Genomic DNA, 27,883 nt, shown 5'->3' on the forward strand with positions numbered 1-27,883 from the left:
TACAAATGTATACTGCTCAAAAAAATTAAGGGAACACTTAATCATACACTGGATACACTGGTTGTGGCTCAGTTGTGCTGGGCAATAGTGATGTAATTGAAGCTGAAACAATTTAAATCATTTTACATGTTTTTTTTTATTACAAAATGTTCTGTAGTTTACTGTGATACATAAATATCCCCAAAACAATTTTAACAAACAAAATCCACACCATTATGAAGAGTCAGTGTGCATTGTTCCTCTCACTCACTCATTAAGTATTATATTATAGCAATAATGCTAAATTAAAAAATAGCAATAAAATCCAAATCTGAGGGAGATTTTATTTTTCCCAAGACAAAATATTTATTTGCTGGTTATGACATCAGTTAACTAAACATTAGTGAGGTCTGAGGAACACTTAGTGGAAATTATGATTACATTCAAAAGCCTTGATGGTCACATTTTAGTGACAACTTTGTAGATCCACTTAGAGACCTTGTCAGAGGGCCAACCCATGTCAGGAAAGGATTCAAGGAAAAAGGCAATGGCTATGGATTTCGTAAGATTTAGCACAGTATTCCATCTGAGAATATTAACCTTGGCATCCCCCTCCCCCCTTTGCATTGAAAAGGAGCAGATATGTTTCTGTTCAGAACTGCTCTGTGAGAACATTAAGGGCAGACTACCTGGTGTTCAATGCCACACTAGTTCTAAAAGTATGAAAACAAAATTCTGACAGTATCACCTGTTAGCATGGCAATGATCCACACCAACACTATCTTCAAATGAAAGCCAAAAAATATACACCTGTGTAGTGTGTCACTGAACAACAAAGGTATAAAAACATATGAAGAAATACCCAGCAGGTATCGTCACTCCAGTGCCTATACTGTCCCTGTTTGAATGTGTCTTGACACAGACAGAACCAGGATCTAACATCTAGAAAAAGTAGCTGCGGTTCTAAGGTGGCTATGAATCATCAAAAGCAGAACAAGGCAATCAAAGACCTGAAACTGAAATGTAACCAGACTCCTGATGACCAAGGCCTAGTTTGTACTCTAGATACAAACATCTGAAAGTAACCTGTCCTGCACGAGTCCTGACTAAACAAGCAAAAATATCTACCAAGTCCAGAGGCTACAGAAGAAAGCAAAAGCGAGCAAAATAAAACAGTTGGAACTTGCTCGTAGCAGTAATAATGGACTATGCATCCATTTACAATTCAAAATAACTAGGGTAACAGGCAGGGATAAACAGTATTATCGGGATAACAGGGTTACCCACTTAAAGCATTGTATGATGTCTTCAGTGGTCACAATCCACTGCAGTTATGCAGGGTAAGAGAGCTTTTCTGTCAAGGTTAACAGTTCGCTCTTAAAAGGCACCAAAGATGACTGGACACACTTGAGAGTGGATATGCGTATAGAACTACGAAGGCTGATGAGGACAGAATACAGTCTGAAGAGCCCAGTGAGAATGACATAAAGGGTGAGAAAGATGTGGTCAAACAAGCAGAATGGAAGATGGAATCGTAGACTGATAAATGGGTAGTAATTGGCCTGTATGCCCTTGTTCTATGATTGGTTAAGAGTGATGTGGAAAGCAGTTGTTTGGCACAATGTTGGAGCAACAACTTAGAAGTGAAACTGGCAGATCTGGATGAAACCATGTGGCCCTAATTAATTACCCTTGAACATACATAAATCAACATAATATATTTTATATTACATTGATTTAATTGTAATTGTTCATGAACTTATGAATGCAGATGGGTCACATATGTATACAAAACACCATTTTAAAAAACAAAACAAACAAAAACCCTACATGCCATTGCACAAATAGGCTAAAATACATTTTCAATTAAAAAAGAAATTATGTACATTTGTCAAAACATTTTTTAGATCTTATATTTTCAAATCCCAACCCAATGAAAACCCGATTTCCTGCACACAAAACAGGCAGACATATACCCAAACACATACACGATCCCTCCTGCCAACACACGCACCAACACACGCGCCAACACACGCGCACGCACACACACACACACACACACACACACACACGCACACGCACACGCATACACGCACACACACACACGCACACCAAGTACAAATACTGGTAGAAATATTACTCTTTGGCTGAGTGAGAGGCAGCAGTGCCTGCAGTGTGTATACGTCACAAACACTGTTTACATTTAAAAAAAAACACACATTCACTCACACAGCTGAACACCCATTCATGGATTTGATCAACCCAAAGGGGAATTCAACCAGATGTAGTGATGTCCTATGCCATATTTACAATTGCACACCCACACATATGTATCCACATACATGTGAGCTCTCATTCGCAGACACACAGAGACACCCTCACACCCATGAAGGGGTACTGCTATCCACACGCTGTTAGTGTTTTCTTTATGGTGGGGTGGAGAGGGGAGGGCAGTCCATTTCAATTCCATTACAGCACATTAAATTGATCAAGACACAGAGCCGGAATTGAATAATGCCCTTTTAAATGGAGAGAGTCCTATTCAGTTCCTATTTCATCAACGCTCATGCACTCCAACACTCCAGTGTGCTCACACATTTACAGTACATCCTGTACAACAGAAAAACAAAAACAAACAAAAACAGAAAACAAAACCCAGAAATTAAAATCACTTACAAAAAGGTGGTATAACAAATGAAGAATGAACAATGTTCTGAAAGGTGAAAAGGCATCAATAAATAGTGGCGAGAGTCCCTGGCGAGCCCTTCTACTCAGTGCTGGCCAACCCGATGGGTCAGTCCCCCTTGGTGTTCTGTTGGGCGTCCAGGTTGACAACTTGCAGCTCGGTCAGATTATTGCTGCTGCCGCTGGACTGCTGTCCAATTACCATCTGGCCAGAGGGAGGAAAAGGAGGGAAGAAAAAAAAAGATGAATCATCAGTTAGCAGCACACCCTGACCAATCAGCTACAAGCTAAGAAGTGGAAACACACCAGGAAGAAGTCCCAGGTCAAACGCTAGTCAAAGCTGCATGCCCTGTGAGTGTCTCTGGACCATCTGAACCCATATGCATAATACTGCAGGAGCTGTTAATGTACGATTATATGCTTTAGAGGTCTCTACAAAAAGTTAATTTAGGCTTAAGGGGAAATGGCATCAATAAAAATCATCATACTGTTTTTTTTCTTACAATGGTGAGGCAAAATAACTTAAACAACAACAACAACTTGATACAAAACTTGATTCTGTGTTCATTCTATTTTTGAGAAGTATTTAACTACTCACTCATGAGTCATAGACTTAATACCACAAAATGACATTTAGGTGAGTGCCAACACAAACTAGTTGAGCAGCACTTTGAGAGACCTCTTTCACAAATGACAAAGACGATCTGCCAAAGACCCAGTGCTTTGCTTTCTTTTTGCTTTCTTTCATTTTGGTGTGCATGCAGTGTTTCCAAGTTGTCTTTGTCCTCTGGCCAGCGTATCTCTAAAAGGCTCCAAACCACACCGGTGGGCAGGGCAGGAAAAAGCGCATCAAGTCCAGCGCCCCCCCGGCCCTGCCGTTCGGCCCCCGCAGTGCTTTAGTGGCAGGCATCAACATGCTAGTTGCACAGAGAGAGAGAGAGAATATTGGGAGTTTCACTTGTAAAGTGGAGATCTTGCCGTACTGGGTGTAGCTGCACCGCGGAGACGGGGATCTGCACCGTGCCCGGGGGCGCCGTGAGGAACACCTGAGGGACAGCACCTGGACGACAAGAGAGGGCAGGAACGACAACGGTCACATCCCTGTCAAACTAGCTTTCCACAATGCTTTATATGCACTGCATAGCACTTCATTTTTCAGTTCAATGGGAACTTTGCATGACATTTACATTTCTTTGAGGATAATCAGTGATAGACAGACAAATTACAAAACAAATAGTGCCAAAAAACACAAACACACAAATAAGAACCTCCCCCCCCCCTCCCCCCATCAAGTTTAAGTTAAACTTTAAACATTAAAGTTAAAATAATAACACATTTATTATTGATAATAAATTGTCTTTATAAGATATTTTATGATATACTCTACAACACGACGACTGCACATTTGACAAAGCACTGTACATTGGCAACTGGCCCTCCTTGACTGCTGTGCTCATCCATACCTGAGTCCTGGCCTTGGCTGTGGGACACCTGCATGGCGGAGGGCCCCTGGGAGAAGGCGTTGAGGACCGCCAGCCCCCCGTCGGCCAACGTGGGCGCAGAGGCGTACATCACCGTGTGGGGGCTGGGGTACATCATGTGACCTGCCATGGAGGTGGGCACAGATGACGTCACAATGGTTGCCGGGAGGCTGACTGTGGCTGGACATGGACAAGAAAATAAACAAATGAGGTTTTCAGATTTGAAAGTTGAATATCCAGGCTGGGTGCAGTCCTGAATCTCTCACTCTAGGGGGCAATATTGCACTAAACTGTGTGTATTGCATCTTATTGACCTTTAAAATATGAAATTAGTCTTTCATTTCCCCCACTTGAATCCCTGATGAGTAATGAGAGGCATAACCTTTGTAAAATTCTGTGAAATGAAGACATGCAGCCTCCTACAAAAGACTTGCCAACATGTTGTCTTTATCAATAAGAATTACTGTAGGCGAACAAAACACCACACAGCAAATACTTTATATTCAAATATAATGAACAGTACCTAAACTACTAGAATGAATAATCAACCAATTCAGTTACCAATAAATTATTCTAATGTCACGACTGTCATTACAACATGACTAATGTTATGCTCCGACACAAATAGCTCACTCTTTCCAGCTGAAAGCATAGAAAGAGGAGACATACAGACAGACAGACAGAGAGAGATATAGATAGATAGATAGATAGACAGAGAGAGAGAGAAAGAGAGAGAGAGATAGATAGATAGATAGAGAGAGAGTACCTGTGGTGGTTGCCTGGGAGATCTCAGGGCTGTTGTCTCCACAGCTGATGGAGCTGGATTGGGTGGTGGGGTGCACCTGTATGGCCTGAAGCTGCTGAGACATGGCTCCACCTGTGAGAAGCACACCTTAGCTCTGGGCTCAAACACGAACACACACATGCACACATACATACGTAGATACATACATACAGTGCCCTACAGCCTTCTAGGGCTGCACACTGGGAACATTTGAATGTTTTAACAATGCACAGACAGAAAGTAGACAAAGTGAATTGCAGACACACGAAAAGACACAGATGCTCACACACTCACACATGCAGACACCAATCAAAAGACAGACAGTCATGAAAAATAGACACAGAATAGCAGACACACAGACTATTTGACACAAAGACGCCGGACAGGACAGATAGACTAGTTGAGAACGCAGCCGAACACAGACATGAACGCAGACCTGAGTTAGGCAGACTTGCAGACACAGACGCCTAAAGCAGCAGAGTAACTAATCAGGCAGACAGGGCAGCTGTGCCTCTCACCTGTGAGGGAGACGGCGGCGGGCAGCCTGAAGACAGCCTGCTGGCCCTGTTGCGTCTGCGTCTGGGCAGCCGTGGCGGCGATGGCTGGCCCCTGTTGGCCCTGGATGGCCAGGGAGTGCTGCTGCAGCGAGCCCAGGGGAATGGCAGGGGTGCCGGGGGGGAACGGAGTGCCAGCTGCTGGACAGAGGAGTCAGAGGACGGAGGACAGGAAATGAGGGAATAGAATAAAAGAGAGGAAGAGGGGGATGAATGAGTGAGTGGGAAGACCTGTGTGTCATGACACGCTAACATGGATGAGTAAGACTGACAAAGGTCAGTTGAGGCAGTGCCATGCCAAACAGGGACTGACTCGGAATCTGGTGATTATCTACAGGATTCACTAGACCAATGCCAGGTGAGCGGCAGATCTGTTCTGGGGTCAGAAACTACCCAGGGTAGTAAAGACTCTGGCATAGTAAAACCCCAAAGAGATAAGCTAGCAACATGGCTACAGCTCATGCTTTTATTCTTGGAATTAGAGCACCTGACCTAGCTATGACAATTACTTAGCCTATCTGGCCAACTGCCCTCTAAAGATAAACACAAAAATAGGTAATCTGTGTTTTTTTCTGCAAGACCGTGAGTAACTACTTGTACAGGGTCAATGTACTACTGTTGCCATGAAAAAACATTCAACTAAACACATTTACAGACATGGTTTACCACAGTGACAGAGTGCCTGTTGGCACCTTCAATCATAATAATTTCATTCAATGTACAACACACGATTCTTAAACCACCAATATTGGCAACTGTAGTCTAGATTGTAGTCTAGAAAGATGACCAAGAGTAGCCACTGCTAACCAACAACGAAACAGCGCCAGGTGGGGGTCGGGCTCTCCTCCTCTCTGCTGCTGGCAGACCTAGGAAATTACCCACGCCACCCCCCTGTCTCACTCAGAGGCCATTGAATATTCATTACTAATTACTGGCTCATTGTGCTATCGGCCTGATTATTTCTCTGGCTCCACGATGGCAATCAAAGGCACCAGGGTCACCGTGGCTCGTGCTGAATTAAAAACGCTACTGGGGCGTGGGGAACAGGAGGAGCTCGAGAGCTGCACAATGCAAATAAGCTCGGTGACACGATGGGTTGGTCAACGTGGGCTTGGTAACCTCTTCAGGAACAGGTCATACAGCACATCAAAAGACCTCGGCTGCCACAAGTAGGGTTTTTATTCAATAAACGTGACTAAGCAGTTCTACTGCTGCTAATAATAATTTGAGATTATCAATGAACTGTGCAGAACTCCTTTGATGGTTTAGAGAGGACAAAAGATACTGGGCCTCAAATATTTACTAATTATAGTGGATGGAATCCACTATCTTGAAATCTCCTGGCTTCTTCTTATTATAACCTTTTTTTCTTTTTACCTTTTCAAGAATTAATGCGACTCTAACCGCTTAACGTACAGACATGTTGAAATAACCGTTCTGAAGGTCTGGAGTGGGGCAAGAGAGTTATTTCAGATTTTTAAAAAAGTTTATACTTTTTGAGAAATAGGGGATTAAAAATGTTAAAAAGCTAATTTCCCCCCATAAACTTCAAAGGCTGTGATGTCATAATGGCCTAAAGGCAGCTGCGCTTGTTAAAGGTCCAGTATGTAGGAAATAATGGAAAATAAACTGTAACCATTCCAAAAATGATCACCATATGTTGTCAGAGAGTAAGGAAACACGATGAATTGAAGTAATGGCTTATTTGACAACATTACTCTAACCCGTAAAACCCTGTAAAACCCATGAAAAAAATGAGTTATGGGGCGGAATCTCTTGGAATTTTCGTTTATATTTTGAACGATTAATTCTAGAATAGCGTATTAATAATGGGCTAGCGCGTCCTCCTATTTGGGTTGCCAAATTAGCAAAGGCCAACTGTCAACAGCTGTCAGTTGTAGTCATGAACGCCTACGAGAGGCAGGCAAATTTCCAAAATTAAAACAAGAAACAAATTAAGTGGACATCGGAGGAGCTTCCTGAGATGGTGACGTCTTCGTCAAACGAAGAATATCAAGTCAGACGCAGAGCTGGCCATATTTCTCCACAACAGGTAGCCTAGGCTAAACTTCATCTGCATTGCTAACTTCAGCTAAATATGTTACGTTGGTTAGAGAGGTATTTTTTGTTTTCACTGTTTCCGTAATGTGTAGCTGGGTCATGGTTGGAGAAACGTTAAAGCAGCTGCAGGTCAACTAACGTTAGCTAAGTCTTCATTACATCTGGCAACCCAGAAGAGGCTCGTGTCTGGTAGTCTTGAGAACGTTCACCAGTGTTTTGATTTTGGCCTGCAGAACGTTCGGTAACAATCCTACAAATCGCACCTTTAAGCTCCCAGAGTAGTTCCCGGGCTAATCAAACACTGGCACAGGTGTCACCTGTAAATCCAACTGTCTCAGCTTCTAATGCATACAATCTGGCGCTCCCTAAAACTACACATCCTGTTTAAGTGTTTCCGGTGTGTCAAAATAAAAGTCACAGCCATATCTCATGCTTTGCGCATTATATCTCCAGAACGGCTTGACGCATATGCTTAAAATTTGGTACAAGTGTTTGTATGGACTCAAAGATGAAGTGAGTTGATGTTGGAGGTCAAAGGTCAAGTCCATGAATACTCTGAGCGCGATCTCTCAAGAATGCCTTGACATACATGCCTGAAATTTGGTATGAGTGTTTGTATGAACTCAAAGATGAAGTGAATTGATGTTGGAGGTCAAAGGTCAAATGTCAAGGTCAAAAACACCTTGAGTGTTATATCTCAAGAACGCCCTGACACACAAGGTTTTTTGGTACGAGGGTTTGTATGAACTCAAAGATTAAGTGATTCAATGTTTTTTTTCCAGGAATCTCCCCACCAACATTAAGCCAGCAGCTTTCCATCCACTATTGTAATTCCTCTGGCATTACATTTCTAGTTCTGTAATGTTCTTATTCCCCATCATCATCTATGAGCATATGACTGTGTCAGTACAGTTCAACACAAGGTTCAACTGTGTTTGCAAGATATCTTTGAGCTTATCAGCTAGCCAACAACCATTAGCTGTAAAACTGCACATCTAAAACAAGTGCCCCAACTCTTCTCACATCTCATCTCATGACTGTGCTCTCAATAGGAATTCTCCAATCTTATGTTTCTATGGTCAAAACTCTCTCTAACTTGGGGGGATTTCTGTTGCTACAGAAATCTTGATCTCTGGTCAGTCAGCCATGCTATGCCCATTCATGAAACACCCATCGCCAAACAAACATCCATCTGGTGAAATAACTGAACAGGCATGTTCCTGGACTCCTCACCTGACATGAAGGTAAAGCCGCTGGGCAGCTGCATGACCCCCCCAGGGGCGCCGGCCGTCTTCAGCAGCGTGCCGTTGGCCGCCCCTCCACCGCTGTTGCCGGCAGAGATGGGCGCCAGGTAGTTGGTGATGGGGAAGGAGGAACTGCTGCTGGCCTGCATGCTGGTGGAGGTGGTGGTCGACGTGCTCGTGTTGCCAGGGAGACTGGCCACGGTGAAGGCCGGCTTAAGAGTGTCCTGTGGCGACAAGGAGAAGAACAGAAGAAGGAAATGAAAAACTAATGTTTTTCAGGATGCTGCAGCCAGACTTTAAAAGTAGCCTTATCAAAATTTACAATGAACACAAATACTCATGATCAAACTAATGGTGCAATCTAGACATCGTTATTAAGAAATAATTGATGTCCCTAGTTTTGCCTAAATTTAACTTTGTGCCATTGCCATAGTAGTGGTGAGACAACAAGTGAGTCACTTGAAACTCCTCACTGAATCACAGACAGCAGATGGGTAGAGGTTGATGACTAAACAGGCCCCAGGTGGTATTGGAGGGTTCTATAACCCATGCAGAGAAGTGAAATTACTGTCTAGATTGAATGCCACTGCACATCATTGTTTAGAAATCAAACAGCATACAGCAAACAACACTCCAACACGCCACATGAGGCAGTGTTGAGCTGGTAGGTCTTAGGCTACTGGAAAAGGGTTAGATCATCAAAATAACAATACAATCTTACATAACCTGTAAATACAAAAAAACATAAATGGTACCTTGGTAACAAAAGACTAGGTAACAGCTGAGACGTTCTGCATAGCATATGAACAATGCACAGCTTTGGTAGAAATCTGGCCTCAGAGCTACATCTGTGTTAGCAGGTCATTTCACGGGTAATTGCCCGTCCACTGACACTGACTTATAAAGAGTACAGATGATAAAAGAGAAACATTCGAAATGATGAACGGTAACCATGACGACAAGCTCTGGCAACCCAGGACTCCCTGTTAAGAGATGAGGATACGTTTCAACTGAGAGAAGATGCTAGTTTGGTTCTTGGGCACACTGCTCCTCACCGAGAGTAGCAGAGATGAGAAGAGAGAAGAAGAAAAGGGTAGACAAAGGGAGATCCCCGACCGACAACATTAAAGTCACACAAAGGCAAACATTCAACTGATAGATAAAGCCCTCTGTGTTAAAAGATGCAAAAACTGAGCTTGTGGAAAGCAAATCATCAGACCCAGAATTCAACAGGGGGCCAACCAAACTGTCCACCTTTGATGTACAGAGACCAAACCACAGACCACAGAGTCCACACAATCAACACAGCATAATGTGCCAGAATACAGCTCATGATGAAGGAAAATAAGGAACACTTCACCCTGCTATTTCACATTGGTATGCCACATTTTACGGGCAGCCGTAGCCTTCTGGTTAGTGCTTCGGACTTGTAACCGGAGGGTTTCCGTTTCGAACCCCGACCAGGAGGCACGGCTGAAGTGCCCTTGAGCAAGGCACCTAACCCCTCACTGCTCCCCGAGTGCCGCTGTTGGTGCAGGCAGCTCACTGCGTCGGGATTAGTGTGTGCTTCACCTCACTGTGTGCTGAGTGTGTTTCACTAATTCACAGATTGGGATAAATGCAGAGACCAAATTTCCCTCACGGGATCAAAGAGTATATATACTTGTATACTATACTCACATCACTATGCCCATAGAGTAACTTGGCAATAATGCGTGGATGAAGATCTTTTGGATTATTTCCATATGGCAAATAACTGCTAGAGGTGTGTGTGTGTGTGTGTGTGTGTGTATGCTCTCTGCCCCTAGTGTGGGTGTTTTCCTGGTGTGCTCACTGCTCTTATATTGTGTTTGTGTGTGTTTTCACAATCCACAAATGGGTTAAATGCAGGCAGAGTGTGTGTGTGGGTGTGCACCACACTGACCACTGAGACATGGTTTACATTTACATATAATGTAGAGGTCACTTCCAGCCAGTGAAGTCACAACATTTAAGAAGGACATATGAACTACAGTAATCTAACAGTTCAAAGTAACTGTGTTGGATAAATCACGAATGTGCACACACACACACACCGACACAGACACGACTTTCTAGACTTTCCTAATAGACATCTACCTTTAAAGCAGGCATCTTTTGTCTGGGATAAATAGTCTGGCGAACATTTTTGCTTAAAACGTGTTAATCTCATTACTTTCAGGCCCCAGTCTCGCTGTGAAAAGCCAGGTTGTTTGCCTGCAGTTAAGAGCACACACGGAGAGCCAGCTCCCGTTTATACGTGACTAATTGAGTGGGTGAGAGGTGAGCAGGACCCTGCGGAGTGAACCCTGTGCTGACAGGAGCTCCCGCCGTTTCCCTTTCCCCCGTCCACGCTGCTTCTGCGTTGGCCAGGCGGCAGAGTAAAGGCTCCGACCCCCCACCTCAGTCACTGCCACCCAGCAGGAGCAGGTAAAGCTAACCCCTCTGCTGGAAGTACACTGGCTACGCAGGGACAGGCTTGTCTGACACACTTGGCTCCCCTGTTCAGACATACTGGAGGTGCTTGCGGGTTGGGTTAAAATAGGGCCTGTAAATTAACGCTGCGGAAAGGGGAGGAGGAGGAGGAGTAGGAGGAGGGGGCTGGTGCTCCTGCTACTGGAGGTGCTTCACCCAGAGCTGGGCTCCACTGTGTAGCTGGGAGACCAGGCGGTGCATTGTGTGTGTGTGTGTGTGTGTGTGTGTGTGTGTGTGTGTGTGTGTGTGTGTGTGTGTGTGTGTGTGTGTGTGTGTGTGTGTGTGTGTGTGTGTGTGTGTGTGTGTGTGTACTGATCATGACCAGATGTGGAGTTTGAACGGAGTCCTGTAAAACTGGAGCAATGTTAACATCAATCTGCCTGAGTGAGGGAGCGAGGGAGGGCCTGACTGTATCCAGTCAGTTGGTGTACAGTCTGTGAAAGGCTCTTTCTGGGAAAATGGAGAGGAATGTGTCCATTTTCACTGACAGGAGAGAGATGGAGAGAGAGTGAGAGTGAGAGTGAAAGAGAGGGACACACACACACACACACATGGTTTTTGAGGACTAGAAAGGTTCTCTTTGACTTGCCCCACTCACTTTCACTTTTCTTTCACATTTGGGAAGAGCACAGAAGCATCTGATACACTCCTTTTTTCCTTTACTGTCCTCATACACAAGAAGCATAAACAGTATTTTAACTCTGTTGCCGATGTTTCGTATCAGCAGGGGTTATTTCGCCGGCCGTCGCTGAATTACATTAACATTGCATGGTCTCTCGATGCTAGTCACTATAAATATGAATGTGGCTTAAAAAAGGTGGCCACAGCACAACAGTGTGTGTGTGTGAGTGTGAGTGTGTGTGTGTGTGTGTGTGTGTGTGTGTGGGGGGGGGGGGGGTGTCACATCCTCATCTCACAGATCAGAAGTGTAGGTACTGGAAACAGCTGCAGTAGCAGGCCTAACCCAGGGGATGGTGTTGCACACATAGGAACACCTCAACCTGTGTCAAGGAGAGAAGTCATTATTTGCCAAGGGCAGGGCACAGTGCCTGTCAGTGTACATGCGAGTCCATGTGTGTGAATCTGACCATGTGTGTGTGTGTGTGCGCACGTGTGTCTGTACGTGTATGATGTGGGTTGGGGGGGGGGGGGGGGGTGGGGGTTGGGGTCGTGATGGCTGTGAAGTGTCTGAAACATACAGGGAGGACAGTCGGTCATTCGGCCTCCAGGAGCTTTGGGGGGGGGGGGTGAGAATGGGTGAACAGCTGAGGGCTCTGAGCAGACAGCTGGCTGGAAACCTGAAACCTGGGGGTGGGGGGGTGGGGAGATTAACCCCCTCAGTGCCAACGGACAGACACGCGGCCCTTGCACAATGTCACTCCACATCAGCCACTGCCATGATTCCCACAGGTGACTTTGGGGGGAATGTGACATTCAGATGGAACTATGAACCTTTATGACGCAGTCCTACATTCCCACTCTATGACAACTGTGTCTGTGGGTCAGTACAATTTATTTATTGGATTTATTCATAGAAGTTCTTAGCCATGTGTCGGGAAAGTCCTTAACTTTGTCTAAATAATAGGAAGACAACATCAAGCACAGGAGGAAAGACCATTTCTAATACTGAGGAGAGGATTCTTGCATTTGAGGTTAATAGATTCAGTTCATTGAATTTTTGGCAGGATAACAGATTAAATGTATTGCCAGTACTTTTTCCAAAGTATAATAAGTGCATGGGGATTTTTTTTTAGAAGATCCACTTTAACGAGAGGGCAAAAACACTTACTTTCTCTTTAAATCAAACACAAATCCCAAAATGAGCATCCAATTACATCCATTTAAAAAACAAAAAACGCTGCGTACACTACGTCTCTGTGTGGGACGGCTCTCTTTAGGGGCCGAGTCTTTAAGACAAGAAAACCTCCGGAGAAAAGGCCTCCACTTCAAATAATGAGGCCTTACAAATCTCCTAGCAGCGCTGATTCACTGCGAAAAGGGATGACAAGAGCCAGGGCCAACACAGCATCCCTTAAGAGCCCACTCTTCTAAGAGCCTGCATTACAGAGCGCATGCATTAGTTAAGAAACGGTGCTCGCCTAATGGAGATGATTATTCAGCAACTCTGAAACCTCACAGCATCTGAGGAGCATTATGATAATTGTGCTGTTGGAGAGGTTTGGGGGTGATGGGAGGGTGTATGTGGGAGGGGGGGGGGTGGGGTGGGGGGTTGCAGGACAGCTAACAAACAACACATCACACAAAACTGGTCTTGGCACTCATCAGATGCCAACGCCCCCAGGTCATTGTGTGTTTTTTTTTGGTTGGTGTATCTCTGAACATCTCTGAACGTTAATCTAATATACGACGTGAAACATGTGGCCAGTGGCTTATGGCACAGAGCTGTGTGCAGAGTAGTTAGGGGAGGGGGGGGGGGGGGGTCCTGTGCCCCTGAGCGGGTTAAGAAAATAAAAAACGAAGGTGACAAATGGCGTTGGTGCTCAAGCTGCTTTAGTGGCCCCCATTGTACGGCTTACTGGCCGGACGGCGGGCGTAATCTCCCATTTGCTGGCGGCCATCTCCTGGCCTGTCACACTGCCAGCGGTGTGGAATTCGCGGCTCCGTTTGGGGAGACGGCTAAAAAAGGCAAGGCAGCCCAAGTCGGCGGGAGCCAGCCAATGGCGAGCCGGCGGGACAGCTGCTCGCAGCAACATAAGGCCGTGCTGGCCCCACCCCCCTGCCTTACACAGTGACACATTGCTCAACACCCCCCCCCCCCCACATACACACACACAATCCACACACCCACCCACCATAAATCCCTCCCTAATACACACATGCACACACTCACATACACAAACACACCTCACTAAATGTGTCACCCTCTGTCTCGTGCTCTCTCTCGCTCTCTATCTCTCGTTCTCTGTCTCTCTTTCTCTATTCCAACAGGCGCCCTATTTAGGACCAAGCTTAAGATAAGGGTGCATATCTGAGTAAATTAACTTTCCGCTATCTCAATGACACTCACTTGTCACCTAGTACCTCTCTCCTTGCCGGCACTAAGAACTGTGTTTGAGCGCGGGAGTGTGTGTGTGTGTGTGTGTGTCAGTGTGAGAGAGAGGGGGTATGGTATATGTGCATGCACGTGTGTGTGTGTGTGTGTGTGTGTGAATGTGTGTGTATATGAGACTGAGCATGCAGGGTCTTCTCTCTTCATTTGTATGCAAGCCTGGTCCATCGCACCATTGAGGAGTTTAACCACGACTAAAGAGATTTCAACTTGATCTCAACTCTGCGTTTTCCTCCAAGCGCATACCACGGGGCTGACGGAGCAAGATCTGTCAAAACCAGATTATGCATTCCCCATCAAACAGATTAAGACAAAACTGTCTTGATACGAAACTGAAGGCCCAGTAGTGAAGATGAGCTGAAAGATACGTGTGAATATAATGATGTAGTGATGACATGAAAAAGGTAGCAGCTGAGAGAGAGAGAGGGAAAGAGAGAGGGGAATAGATGGATGAAAAGGATGGAAAGTGAGTAAGAAAGAGAGAGAAAGAAAGAGAGAGAGAGAAAGAAAGAAAGAAAGAAAGAAAGGAGAGAGAATGATATTTGAGAGAGGCACTGATTTATCAGTCTAGTGAGTAAACTGCCTCCAAGTAAGTGGCAACCACAGACAAGCAGCAGACTTTTAAAAACACACTCCTGTTATCCCTCTTGGTCATTTTCCAGCATAGCCTCTTCCTTACATAACTCCCAGATAAATCACAGTGCCCTTGGAAAACACAGAGGAAAAGATGGGCTCTGTTTATGTGGACATGTCCATCCACATGATTGTGAGATAAAAAATAAAAAAGTAAACATAGATTACTGACTCCTAAACGTCAGGTGAATATTGTCATTAAAACCTGCTTTGAAACGTATCCCCAATCCCAAGAGAGTTTTAAGTTGTCTGATGGCTATTCACTGGGGCTCATCTGTAATTATTTGAAAAACCTTCTCCACTAATCAGTGCTGACACAGAGTCACAACACGTCACTTGAACATAAACAGCGTAAAATGAAGGGGGGGGGGGGGGGGGCTTGGAGGCAGGTCTCAAAACGGCGCACAGATCGGACGCAAGACTCTGCTTTCCATCAACCGCCATCATGTGACTCCCAGAGAGGAATACAGAGAGAGGTGCGCATGAGGGTGCACTAAACTAGTCCACATCAGCCAGTGTCTTCGAGATCTGTGAGGATAATCACACAACCACACACACACGCACACACATACACACACACACGCGCATACGCATGCACACTCTTAGGACAACCACCAGACCCTGGAGTTCACCCAGTTCCATAAGAGCTAATGAATGCAAGCCTCACTCTTAAGTGTCCAAAACTGCAGTGTGTGTGTGTGTGTGTGTGTGTGTTGCATGGCAAGGCTTCCCTTTTCCCCAGACCTTTTTGAAAAACAAACAAAAGCCTGCTCCTGAGCTCCATCCCCAGAACACCACAACTGTGCGGTTTGCCCTCACTGACCAAACATCCCCCATGAAAAGAGACAGAGGGAGAGGGAGAGAGAGAGCAAGACCAGGAGTGAGAGAGAGGCAGTTTGGGTTTGTCTCAGCATAATACAGTCAACCCACAGCAAAACCCCCCACTCCAGCCGTCCACACACACACACACACACACACACACACACACACACCACTAAATAAGAAAAAGAAAAAAAAGAATGATCCAGAGACAGCTGCTGCTTATAAGGAATGTGAGGGGCCCTGGCCAAGAGAGCGAGCAGGGAAACCATACCATATAAGGACATGGAGGCCGAATCAAATTTTATCAATGAGCGGAGAGTGCTCAAGTGTGTCTGAGCGAGAGGGACACACCAGGGCCAGCTCAGGGCCCCTGGGGAGGGGTATTTATAATGAGCGCAGGAGTGGAATTATATATAAATATAAAAGAACTGAGAGGACACGCTGGTACGAGTGAGCTGATGAGAGCGGCGATATCGCAGGGGCCCTGTGATGGACTGTTTGGGCTTTTTATTTTGCGAGCCGGGGCGAACGGTGGGGTAGAGTGCTGTGGAGAGGTGGACGGTGCTGATAATGATGAAATGGCGTTCCGTAGAGGTCCCTTGGATTTCAATTCCGGAAAAGACGGGACTGTGGTACCTGGCGAAATCCCTGTCCCCCCGGTCATCCCTGTGGGTGTCCCACTCCCGACGTCCTAAGAAGGGAAGGACGGCCCTTTGAGTCAATGATTTAACTACGAAACTGTATGCCTTAGTGAGCCCCATATACTAACGTGGATATCTGCTAGCGTGGGAAAAAATGTGCAATGCAATTGCAAGCATTGCAAACATATGAAGTTAAGGACTTGGGGGCTATGGTCATAAGAACAAAGATGCCAAATGGAGGATTCATTTTGGACATTGCAGTAAGTGGTGTTGAGTGTGGGAGAAAGCTTTCAACAGGCGCATATCATTTGATGCGGATGTGTGTCGACTTTTTTCCATTGCAGGGTGTGGGTGCTGGCATAGGGACATGGAGTGCCCGGGACAATGACCTTCTGGGAAGCTCTGCACCTGTGCAGTGGTGCCATATGGATTGGTGTGTGTGTGTGTGTGTGTGTGTGTGTGTGTGTGTGTGGTTGGGGGCAGCAGTGTGACCGACAGGGTGGTATTCTGATCAAGGACCCACCAGACACAGGTGTGGCAGCACCAAAAGAGTGGCATGCAGGTCAGGTGTGCTGGGGTGGCAAAGAATGTTGGCCTGGTTCAGTGACTTGTCAGAGTCACGCCAGAGACAGCTGATTGACCAAAGAAAGAATGTTTGGTCATAGACACTAGAGTGGTTGGGTGCTCAGTAAATGGGAGGCTGGTGGGCTGATATGATGCTGGAGTTCCATTAAGGTTTTATTGCCAGTTGGTGGAGCACAGTGTGTGTGGGGTACAGGTGGTGAAAGAGATGGGCGAGATATTTAGAATGAGGCATGGTTCCAGGAGGGAGTCACACACACACACACACACACACACACACACACCGCATTAAAAACAATACAATACAGAGCAAATACACCTGATGCATGTTAAAAGCCTTCATCCTTTTATGGAAATGAAGATAAAATCTCCGCCATTCCAGAGCCAAGAAGATTTGTCTCAGGCTTTCAGGATGCTCTGGGCTTTCAAAACTTCCCCACAGACGGACGTTGTCACAGAAGAATACAAAACAGCAGGCTAAGTGGTTTTAATAGTTCCCTTCATACTAGATCTCAACAGCTTGTAAATCCCCCCTTTGCAAAAAGGCAAATGGGCTGGTTTGGCTAATTAAAAATGATTTACTGCGCTATTGAACAAAACCATGAGGGCAAAGATAAAGTTCATTTAGAGTTCAACACCCTTGCTTATGTGTTCCTGTTTAGCTGTGTGGACTGCTGGCAAGCCCAAGAACTTCTTTTGGTTTTTCACATCATTAGCACCGCCGAGATGATACACATCTCTATCACCAGCGGTTACTTAGGGACTCTCTACACTCTGATGAATTTGAATTAGAAGCTTTATAATTAGAGTTATAACAAAGACATTTTTGTTATTCTTTCTTATTCCCCAAAGCCAAACTATTTGTTCTATTCCCGCAAGGCGCTTCGCAATATTTCAAAGCAACGTTTTATCAGCACTTTTTCTAAAGTCTCTGTAATTTGACACTCATGTCTTTGAGTAAGACAAAACTGTTGGCAACTTCCCACATAAACAAAAGCTTGTAGCTCACATTAGACATGATTGTTGGTGTAGGACTTAGTAAAGTACAGACACGCAGTATATCCATCTGTAGATCGGACACGCTGCTCCGTCTAAACATCAAGCCGTCAGGTGTCTGAAGAGGTGAAGCACGGCCACGCACCTCTGGGAATGTCTGCACACGCTGGCAGATCTATCAGGGAAGAAATGATTACTTCTGGAGAGGCTCGTCTCAGAGAGAGAGAAAGAGAGAGAGAGATAGCCCCATAACTTATTTTCTGCAGCTGGAGAGCAAAAGATGATTTAATGATTTAAATGGAGCCCCCAGCCTGACCCATTGTGGCTGAAGATTCACATCACAGGACTCTGTGGCCTCGACCTCCACTTTTTGAGAAGAAGCAAACAACCTCCCCTTTCTATGAAATAGACACAATTTCTCATCTCATTCTCATTCATTCTACTCCAGTTATTTTTTTTATCTTCAACTAAACTTACCTTGACTCCTTGCAGAGTTGCAGAACGATAAAAGCTACCAATTTCTGGAACCATATTTCAGAGGATTCAACCTAATTCATATGACATTTCTATTACAATCCTTTATGAACTTACTACAGTCAGAAAAACTTAGTAGGTCTGCAATCAATTTCCAATGTGATAGACTTCACCTGGGATTGGATAACTAATGACTTTATTTTTCAGGGTACAGTCAGCAATTTACTGAGGAGATGAGCCGAGATCCGCATAAAGCAGCTTCTAATTCTAACCATGAATCCAGAATGTGAAACGTGAAAAAGCTTCAGGTTAACTTAATCTCGAAGCAGCTACGCAAGTACGGGTCATATTTTGCACATGAACACCAACGCCTGAGTAGCCTTTGATCAGAACCTTAACGGAACCACTTGAACCGAAAGATAGAAATACAGAACTGAGGACCTCAAGCCTCACCTGACCCGTAGAGGTCACTTTCACAAGCTATTCGAAGGGCAAAGCCACAGTGGTACAAACCTTGGTTTCGCCGAGGCTCTCCGACTCCGACACCTGGTAGGTGAGGTCGGTCTCCTCGAAGCCCGTGGCGCTCATGCGCTGGTCAGTGGAGGGGTCCGAGCGGGGCGGCGAGTCGGGTGAGTTCAGGCAGGTCTGGATCAGGGCTTTGCCCGTCTCGCTGGTGATCATGGGCTGCAGCTTGCGCGTGGCGAACGTGTAGACGTGGCCCGTCTCGCTGGCCACCAGCAGTAGCACCTGCGTGCCCGTCAGCGTGGACAGCTCATAGGCCTGCAGAGAGAGAGGGAGGGAGGGAGGGAGGGAGAGAGAGAGAGAGAGAGAGAGAGGGGTAGTAAGTCTCAAGAAAAGCGGAGAACTCATTTAGATTTTCTAGATCATTACTGTTTCATTACGTAACTTGGCAGAAATGTCCAGACATCAATTGTCAGTAGCTGTTTTATTTTACCAAAACACAGTATAAATCAACACAAAAGTCCACTTAAGACAAAAACAAAAACTCTTACATAGGAAACTGAACGCTCACTGGTGTCAAAAAAGAACATAAATTGTGACTTGTGAATTAATTCCCATCAGCACAAAGTTAGGACCGGACAAAACACTGGCCTCACTGCAGACTCCCACTAAAGCTTTTTCACAACCCACTAAAGCCTCACAAATTGCTCTAGGCACAATAACAAACACTGCGGAGGAATTATCGGTGAGGTCACTCCAGAAGACTGTGTCTTTCTCTACTGGACCTCAAGAGAGAACCCCAAAAGCATGGCTGGCATTAACTTTGACTCACTGCAGGCGCGGCGGTCCTTTGAGGTGTTTACAAACAGTGGCGGATGCCAACCCTGCACACCAGTGATGATGCCACCAGGCCCGCTGGAGGAATAAAGTCGAGACACCGAGACACACACACACATGCACACACACACACACACACTGCACTGGTGAACCCTGACGTACAGGCCTAAAACGTCACTAAAATAACATGAGATAAGCCTCCAGAAATAGGGGGCCAATGATAGTGCGTGACTGATTGCATTCCGAGCCGAGGGGACTGGTGATTGCGGGGAGGGGAGGGGGTGGTGCTGGTGAGGTTGATGGTATGGAGCAACAGAGGATTGATTTCATACAGATGGAGGTGGCTATGAAACGCGAAAGAGTTCGCCCTTCACCGGACTCTGATATTAGCTAGATGACACGACACGACACATCTGAAGAGATTTCTATGAGAGTGTGAGTGCACTGTGTGTCTGTGATAGCCAGACATTTATGAGTGCACACACTCCATATAAAATGCGTTCAAGACACCTTACATACCATCAGTTATGTATGTCATAAACCTTTCAGAAGTGCTACCTTAGTCATCTTTCACTGGAACACACACACACACACACACACACACACGACTTATTTGTGGCGGCCCACCACAATATCAACGTTGACCACCACACAATGATTTTCCAGGTTGTACTAAATTGTGCTTAAATCTGGTTAGCATCATAAGCACGCTGCACTAATTTGCTAAAAACTGTTGCATTCAAGTTAATTCTGCAAGCCTACCACCACAAATACAATTAAATTCTGTGGGAAACACTGCACACACGCACACACACACACATTAAAGTGAGCCTTTGAATCTGCTGATGAATGGATTCATCTATAACACTGTGTGTGAAGGGACACTGACAGTGGAATAATGAAGGGCCCCAGATTGAGAAGGGTAGTAACAACATTACAGCACACACACTCACATATGCCAAAAGTAAAGCTAGCATCATATGCTTTATCAGACAAGACACATTAGGATGACACTGGGAACTTATGGATTTGTCTTAATGATGCAACATATTTAGCAGCCTCTTCCAGATTATTCTTCTTCCTGAAATTGTATTAAATCATAAAAAAACACAGTGCTAGTATGCAATTGCTCACAGCTTGCATCATACACAGACAGTATTTTCAATAAGTCATAGTTTTGTCATGTCTTTAATCTAAATCAGAACTAAATAGCATATGCGAGTCAGACAGCAAAAAAAAAAATGCTTCAGTCTGTCTGCGTGGTTCAGCATGAAATAAAATACATAAACATCTATTTTATCTCTTTTTCCAAAACATCTTGAATTGCACAATTATGATGTAATGTGACACACAAGTGGTTTCCAGAGGCGTGCGAAGAGAAGTGGGTCTGGCCATCGCGCATCTTTTGACAGCTCTTGATATAATCTTCTAATCCACCGGCACAGAGGAGCGCTTACGCAGTCCAAGGCAAACAAGAGCAGCAAAACTATTCCTGGGTCTGCATGCCTACTGTAGATTTAGGCCATCGATTACATTCTGTCAATCTTTTGTCATGGACTGAACATGACCACAGCTATTTCACCAATCATTCTAGACCCCAAGTCATACTGTGAGATTTCACAGGGATTTCTGATTAGTGACTATAAATCAACATTAGTGAAGTCATTGCTGAAATGGGTGTTTCAAATTAACACCATAAAACTAACCATTATACGTGGTTTTGAGACCAGTAAAATCTTGATGTTTTTACTGTTTAAACAACTCAAACATTTATTTTATCCAAAAGCTATTACCATACATACACATTTTAGTTCTATCCTTCATGCTACATAAATTTAGGACAGTTGTCATTGCAACTTCATGTGGATACCAATTCGGTCTAAAAACTATGAAGCTCCACTCCGTTAGAGAGGTCTCCCACGCGCATGCCACAGAAACGGAGATGACCGACACTGGATGGGGAGTGGAGCGGGTGCTGCTGGACAGCACGGCAGAGGTGGGGCCGCTGTAAGGCCCTCCTCCATATCCCGTCCTACTCGGCTCTTCAGTGGGCCAGAGGGTCGGCTCTGTCGCCCACTCACAGCACACCAAATCCCCCACACCACACCACACACACACACACACACACACACACACACACACACACACACACACACACAAACACACACAAACACACAAACACACACAAACACACAAACACACACACGGATGCAGAACACAGACCAAGAAGAAGCCTGCACAGGGGAGAGTAAGATGCACTGAATGGACAGCATTGCGAACACATGTTCCCTCAGAGAATAATATACCTGTATTACAGCAGCTATTTTCCTCCAACAGACAGATATTTTCCAAAGGCCAAGGAAAAAGAGAGCACTTACGCTAACACAAAGCTGTACTTGTCTGGTCAGGGCATTTATACTTCAAACCACCACAGAGCTATCTGTCTTAGTCCATATTGCTGCTATTGCTGCTTCCTGTCTGCCCAAAGAAATAGATTCAATAAACAGGCGTCAACATGAATCCTTTGAAAACTCCATACTCTACTCAGATACTTACTGAAGGACGATTCTGTTTTGCAGATGAAATTGTACAGATATGGTCGATTCAGACAAGCATGCAAAGGCTCAAGCAGCTGGAAGAAATCATGGAATAGTTCAAAGCTAATACTCCTGTTTGTATAAGTTCAAAATGTAAGTAGACGTATAAATGTATAAACCAAGAATAGATTAACTTAAATCCTGGCAGTGGGATGAAGAAAGCTATGTCAGTGCCTCATGACCATTTCATCGGCATGGCCTTTTGCACCAGAGACGGCATTTTCCAGGGACTGAACTGTCATGGTCCATTAGTCTTGCACACTTGCTAAGTAATGGCTTGAATTTTCCCTTACTTAGTTAGTGTCCCACACTGGTCCCAAATTATCCATATAATGTTCACATCATCAACAAAACTCTTCACAACAAACTTTCACAAGGAATTAACAGTGCATTGCCACACCATACCATTAAAGAATAATTTACCATCTACAAGCAACAACAAAGAGATTCATTTAACTATCCAAATTAACCAACCTCCGCCACCAACCTTGTAAGTGTTTCTAATCTTACTGCGCAAGATAACTATGTGGGTGGCGTTAGATCTCAGGGGCTGCATCCTCTTGTTAGGGCAGCTGTCAGACAGGAGATTCTGAATCACCTGCTGACCACCAGACACAACTGCCTTCTGGAGCTGCCTTTGATAAGGGTCATTCCCATGGTTTGGTCAGCTGTTCGGAGCAGGAAAAGCACAGAGACACTGACGGACGGCAGCTACAGTTGATGCACCAGACTAAACCCGTCAAGGCTGCGTCAGCACACTAAAGAGCTGCAGAAAACACAATACAAATAGACGGCTGCAACAACTGCACAGTTACAGGGAAACACGCACCAATTTTCAAACTGACGGAAAATAGATGGTCAGTCTATTTAAAACACCTACTGTATACTACCTAAGTTTCAATTCCAAGCATGAGTATAAGTAACACAAACAACTAAATTTACAGCAGTTTATGAGGTCTTTATGTTCTGGAACAAATGGGTGCAGGAGAACCACAAACGGGGTGTCAACTGTGTCTGCTTGTTAAAGCACCAAATCGCTGTATAGAATTGAAAACATTTGTTCAAAAGTCCAATCAAGCTATTTATGTGGAGTGCAATAGCCCTCATAAACTACAGCTGTCAAAACTACCATTTTCCAAAACTACAGCTGATAGTTCATTCATTGCTAGCAGACACCCTGCACACAACAAAACATTAGATTAAAATGGTGATGTTTCAGGCAAAGCAGCCATGTAAACCAGTGAGAAACCAGAGCTGGATATCGGTTGTCCACAATGAATTTCATGACTCTCATGGTTTCAACCACAATGGTTTCTTTCGCGTGTCAGTGAATTACCAACTGTCTAAATGCGCTAAATGATCCATTTAGTTCATACAACTTCAAAGAAATCTAAAATCTAAGATTTTGTATGGTGTTCCACAGGGATCAATCCTGGGTCCCTTACTATTCCTAATTTATATTAATGACATGGCATCATCATGCACCAATGTTCTACCAGTTCTGTTTGCGGATGATACAAACATCATAGCCTCACACCAAGATTTGAATACACTTATCAATAATGTTAATGATGAATTACACTCTGTAGAGAAATGGTTTCAGTTGAACAAACTGACCCTTAATGTGAAAAAATGTAACTTTATGATATTTTGTAACACAAATAGACAATATCCCAAAGAGCAAGCTAAAATTTATATTAACAATGCAGAAATCGAACTTGTTCAGCAAACCAAATTCTTAGGGGTCATAATCGACAGTGGTTTAAAGTGGTCCAATCATATTGACCTAGTGTCCAAAAGATCGATCTGCAAGGATGCTGGGCATACTGAGGAAGATTTGTCCCTTAATTCACTCCTCAGCTTATCTCACTTTGTACTATAGTTTTCTGTTCCCATTTATTAATTATTGCAATATTGTTTGGGCAGCTACTTATCCCACCTACCTTAATAAACTACGAACCATACAGAAGAAATTTCTTAGGCTAATTTCTCACTCAAATAGATACACACCAACAATGCCACTCTTTAAGCGATACAACTTACTCCCCATTGATAAAGTGAATCCATATCAAACATGCTTATTCGTCCATAAGTTCCTTTACAGAAATTTAGATCTTCCAGTCACACTCCAGAACATATTTATTTCCACATCTAACACCCAGTCATACCGTACTAGGTACAGAAATAACAACTTACTTCTACCACGCACGCGTACTTCTAGGCACCAGTTCAATATATCCTTCAGAGGCCCAAAGCTGTGGAGTGGATTAAGCCCACAGCTAAGATCAATATCATCATTCTCTGCTTTTAAAAGACAGTTGAAGAACCATCTATTGTCTACCTGAAACTTTCTCTCTATGATTCTTTTTTTCTTGCCTTGCATCCATTATTGACAATGTTTCTTTTCTTCCTATTTTTTGCTTTGATCCTAATCATTTTGCTTTTGATGCTTCCTTATTGTGGATCAAACAGATTATTTATATGTTTAGCCTGCATGTCAATATGTCAATATGTTAACATGACTTGGCAATAGGCGTGGAACTCTGTACAAGCCTCTAGGCTTCGTTCCCGCCTTGCACAGATGTACATATTTGTGCTAAACAAATAAACTCAAACTCAAACTCAAACTCAAAACAACATTTTATCAAAATAAAACACAAACAAAAATGTGTGTGTGAGAGAGATAGTTCTGTATTCTGTCCATGTTTATACCCACATTGCTGTATTTCGCTAGATTTGGCGACACTAAACTCAAACAGTCATGCCGATAAAGCACTTTTGAATTTTAATTTGAAAGAGAAATAGAGAGAGAGCAATAGATAGAGAGAGTGTGTGTGTGTGTCAGTGAGTGAGTGAGTGAGTGAGAGAGAGAGAGAGAGAGAGAGAGAGAATGTGTGTGTGTGAGAGAGAGAGATTCACTCTGTTGGGCTTCCTGAGTAGCCTCCAGGCTGGATGAGCACATGGGTGATGAGGAGTAGTGGAGAGGAAAGGCCAGAGAGTGTGCCCGCGCTCGTGCCAGGCCTGCCTGCCTGCCTGCCTGAGCATCGGCCCGCAACGCCCAGGGCCGCTCCACCTGGGGCCTGTGCCAACCTCAGCAGCTGGGTGCATCCATGGCACACACAGAATGAGAGAGAATGAGAGAGAATGAGAGAGAGAGAGAGAGGGAAAGAGAGGACACTATGAAAAGCATCAAGCTCATCGCTACACTCATGAAGCCCGTCACGACGCCGCAGTCATTCATTGAAGCACCACTTGAGAAGACGTAACCTACTATAGAGTCCTGCTCTGGGTGTCTGCCCAAACCCAGGCCAGTGCAATACAGTAAAACGTCTGCATCATGTTGGTTTGGCACATTAACACCATAGCTCAGCTGGCTAGATCACCAACTGCAGTTGGATGTTTTAATGAGGTCTTAAACAGAACATTCTGGAATCTCGCATGCGGAAAGAGAAGAAGGTAGGTAGGCAAGCATGCATGCCATTTTCCGGGAGGAATATCTGCCATTAAAAGCTGGGCATTTAAGCCTAACGCCCCAGGAAAACATTTCATGGCGACTGTTCAACAAGGGCCAAGGAATATTTCAATGTGCTTGTTTCCACCTCCTGTGAGTCTGCGTGTATGAGTGTTTGACTGAGTGACAGAGAGAGAGAGCAAGAGAGAGAGTTTGTGTGTGTGTGTGTGTGTGTATGTGTTTATTTGAAGGGGGTGGTGGTAGTCAGAAATAGAGAATGTCAGTTGCTACACTCTATTTTAAGCACACAGCGAGTCGTGTCTTCAGTGGTTCCCAGTCACCCTGTGCCAGCACAGGGAATATGTAGGCTAACACCACTCTGTGCCCATCAGAGTCCCATGTCCACAGCAACACCTTCCGCCTCAGTCCCACATTCAAACATGGTCTATTTGCTCAACACCTTCAAATGGAACGGATACACCTACCTGAATCAATACTCACTTCGGTGTGATTTGGTCATCAACTGTGCAAATAAAGTCTGTGCCAAACTGTCAGTGTATGCCCCACAGCAATGGTTGATCATGGCACAGGTTCTCTAACTAGTTGGTTCATTTGAAATAGGCTATCAATAAGTTGACCATGGAAATTACAGTGACACTGTCGTAGGCCTGAAACTGACTACATTTACTTAGTCTTAAAATCATCCGAAATAACATAACACATTCTATAGGCTACTCTTAAGATAACCATAAAACACCAGTTAAAGTCACATCATACTGGGTGATGCAGTGAGTTATGACAATTATGGCAACCTGTCAGCGTTGTCATAGGGAACACTCAACATTGAGTTTTCAACTTGGATTGACAGACTGCTGCACACTCACCTTTTTCATGATTCCAGTCTTCCGCTTGCTGAAAGTTGTGTATCTTCTTAATTTGTTGTCGATGAACTCCATTTTTATCTTCACTCGCCCACGAGTTTTCTTCCCAGGCTTTGCCCCAGCAACACCCCCGGTGACCACGCCGTAACCCCCTGGCTGAACCCCTATCTCTGGCCCTACCATAGCGGCTTCCATCTCCGCCCGCTCTCGCTTAACACCTCTTCGGTTGTCCCCGACTGAACTCATAGGATCATCATCATCCCCGGAGTCGGACTCCGCGTCCGAACCGCTACACACCGGTGCACACTCCTTATCGGGATCATATCTGCCGCTACCGGGAATCCCCACGCCTGTGTTCAAACCCACCAGTCCGCCCTGACCCACTGACTGTAACGTGGTCAAGCCTGTCCCGTTACCTGGTCTCACTCCTCCTCGAGAACCCACTCCTGGACCATTGCCCCCCAGCATCCCTGCCCCTTTCCCCGGCCGTCCAACAGCACCAGCGCAATCGTTGACCCCAGACACTGCTTGCCCTGCTCGGACCGAACCAGGACGAAGTCCGCTACCGATAACCACAGAACCGTGACCCGCGTTATTCCCAGCTGTTGATCCGTTACCACTCAGTGTTGATCTAGCCTGACTAGATATCATTCTATTTTAGAAATTAATTAGCCAAAATATTCCAGCCAACTGCTGGAGCTTGAACTGCCTGCTAAAATTGCACCACGGCACACGAACCTACGAAAGGTAAACAAACAGCGAAAAATATGGTCAAAGCCTTATCCGGAATCTCTACGTAACAACCTATGCAAAGTTTCAAAAGTGATGCTGTCCCTGAGACCCTTCACCCCGCCAGTCTAGCTCTGCCTTCTCCTTTCTCAAAACTCGAAGCACTTTCTCCAAAAGGAAAATGCGGATTGCAGCTCTCGAATCACTCCGCCATGACATGTAGTTCATACAGTAAACGTGGGAGACGTCGTCAATGGCGGCCTTAAATCTTTTGTCTCTGTAAATTCAGTTTCATTGTAGGCGTGCAGACTATTCTCTATACTATTTACAATGTTTCAATACTTGGAGTTCTTTACCGTATATGAAAGTGGACGAATATATCAAAGTACGATCTACTTTCCTCCTTATAAAGAGATACAATGTTTCC

At 44.8% G+C, this 27,883-nt stretch overlaps 1 protein-coding gene across 5 annotated transcripts; it reads right to left on the reverse strand.

Moving 5' to 3' along the window:
* Nucleotides 1-117: 117 nt before the first annotated feature.
* On the reverse strand, nt 118-27,883 carry srfb (serum response factor b). Of its 5 annotated transcripts, none has more exons than XM_076286029.1 (9): nt 26,731-27,883; nt 19,013-19,279; nt 18,039-18,200; nt 8,778-9,012; nt 5,448-5,621; nt 4,912-5,022; nt 4,128-4,325; nt 3,648-3,724; nt 118-2,869 (listed from the first exon to the last, which is right to left on the reverse strand). In XM_076286029.1, the coding sequence occupies exons 1-9, from the start codon at nt 27,376-27,378 to the stop codon at nt 2,774-2,776; spliced, it is 1,968 nt and encodes a 655-aa protein (XP_076142144.1). In that variant the 5' UTR covers nt 27,379-27,883; the 3' UTR covers nt 118-2,773. The 5 variants fall into 5 exon arrangements, with proteins under 5 accessions (XP_076142144.1, XP_076142143.1, XP_076142145.1 ...); XM_076286028.1 differs by having other exon boundaries at nt 5,448-5,624; XM_076286030.1 differs by having other exon boundaries at nt 3,623-3,724; nt 5,448-5,624.

The sequence above is a fragment of the Alosa pseudoharengus genome, unplaced genomic scaffold (assembly GCF_046254945.1).
Source record: "Alosa pseudoharengus isolate Yale_2024_CS ecotype anadromous, Long Island Sound unplaced genomic scaffold, YU_APseudo_1.1 YU_APseudo_1.1_scf_15, whole genome shotgun sequence".
Classification (NCBI taxonomy): domain Eukaryota; kingdom Metazoa; phylum Chordata; class Actinopteri; order Clupeiformes; family Clupeidae; genus Alosa; species Alosa pseudoharengus.

Coding starts and splice junctions, on each gene's coding strand:
- srfb (XM_076286028.1), bottom strand. CDS start 27,378: ATGATATCTAGTCAGGCTAGATCAACACTGAGTGGTAACGGATCAACA. Junction 18,201..19,012: donor AGAGCCTCGGCGAAACCAAG/GTTTGTACCACT, acceptor CTTCCCTGATAG/ATCTGCCAGCGTGTGCAGAC. Junction 5,625..8,777: donor CGGCTTTACCTTCATGTCAG/GTGAGGAGTCCA, acceptor TCCTCTGTCCAG/CAGCTGGCACTCCGTTCCCC.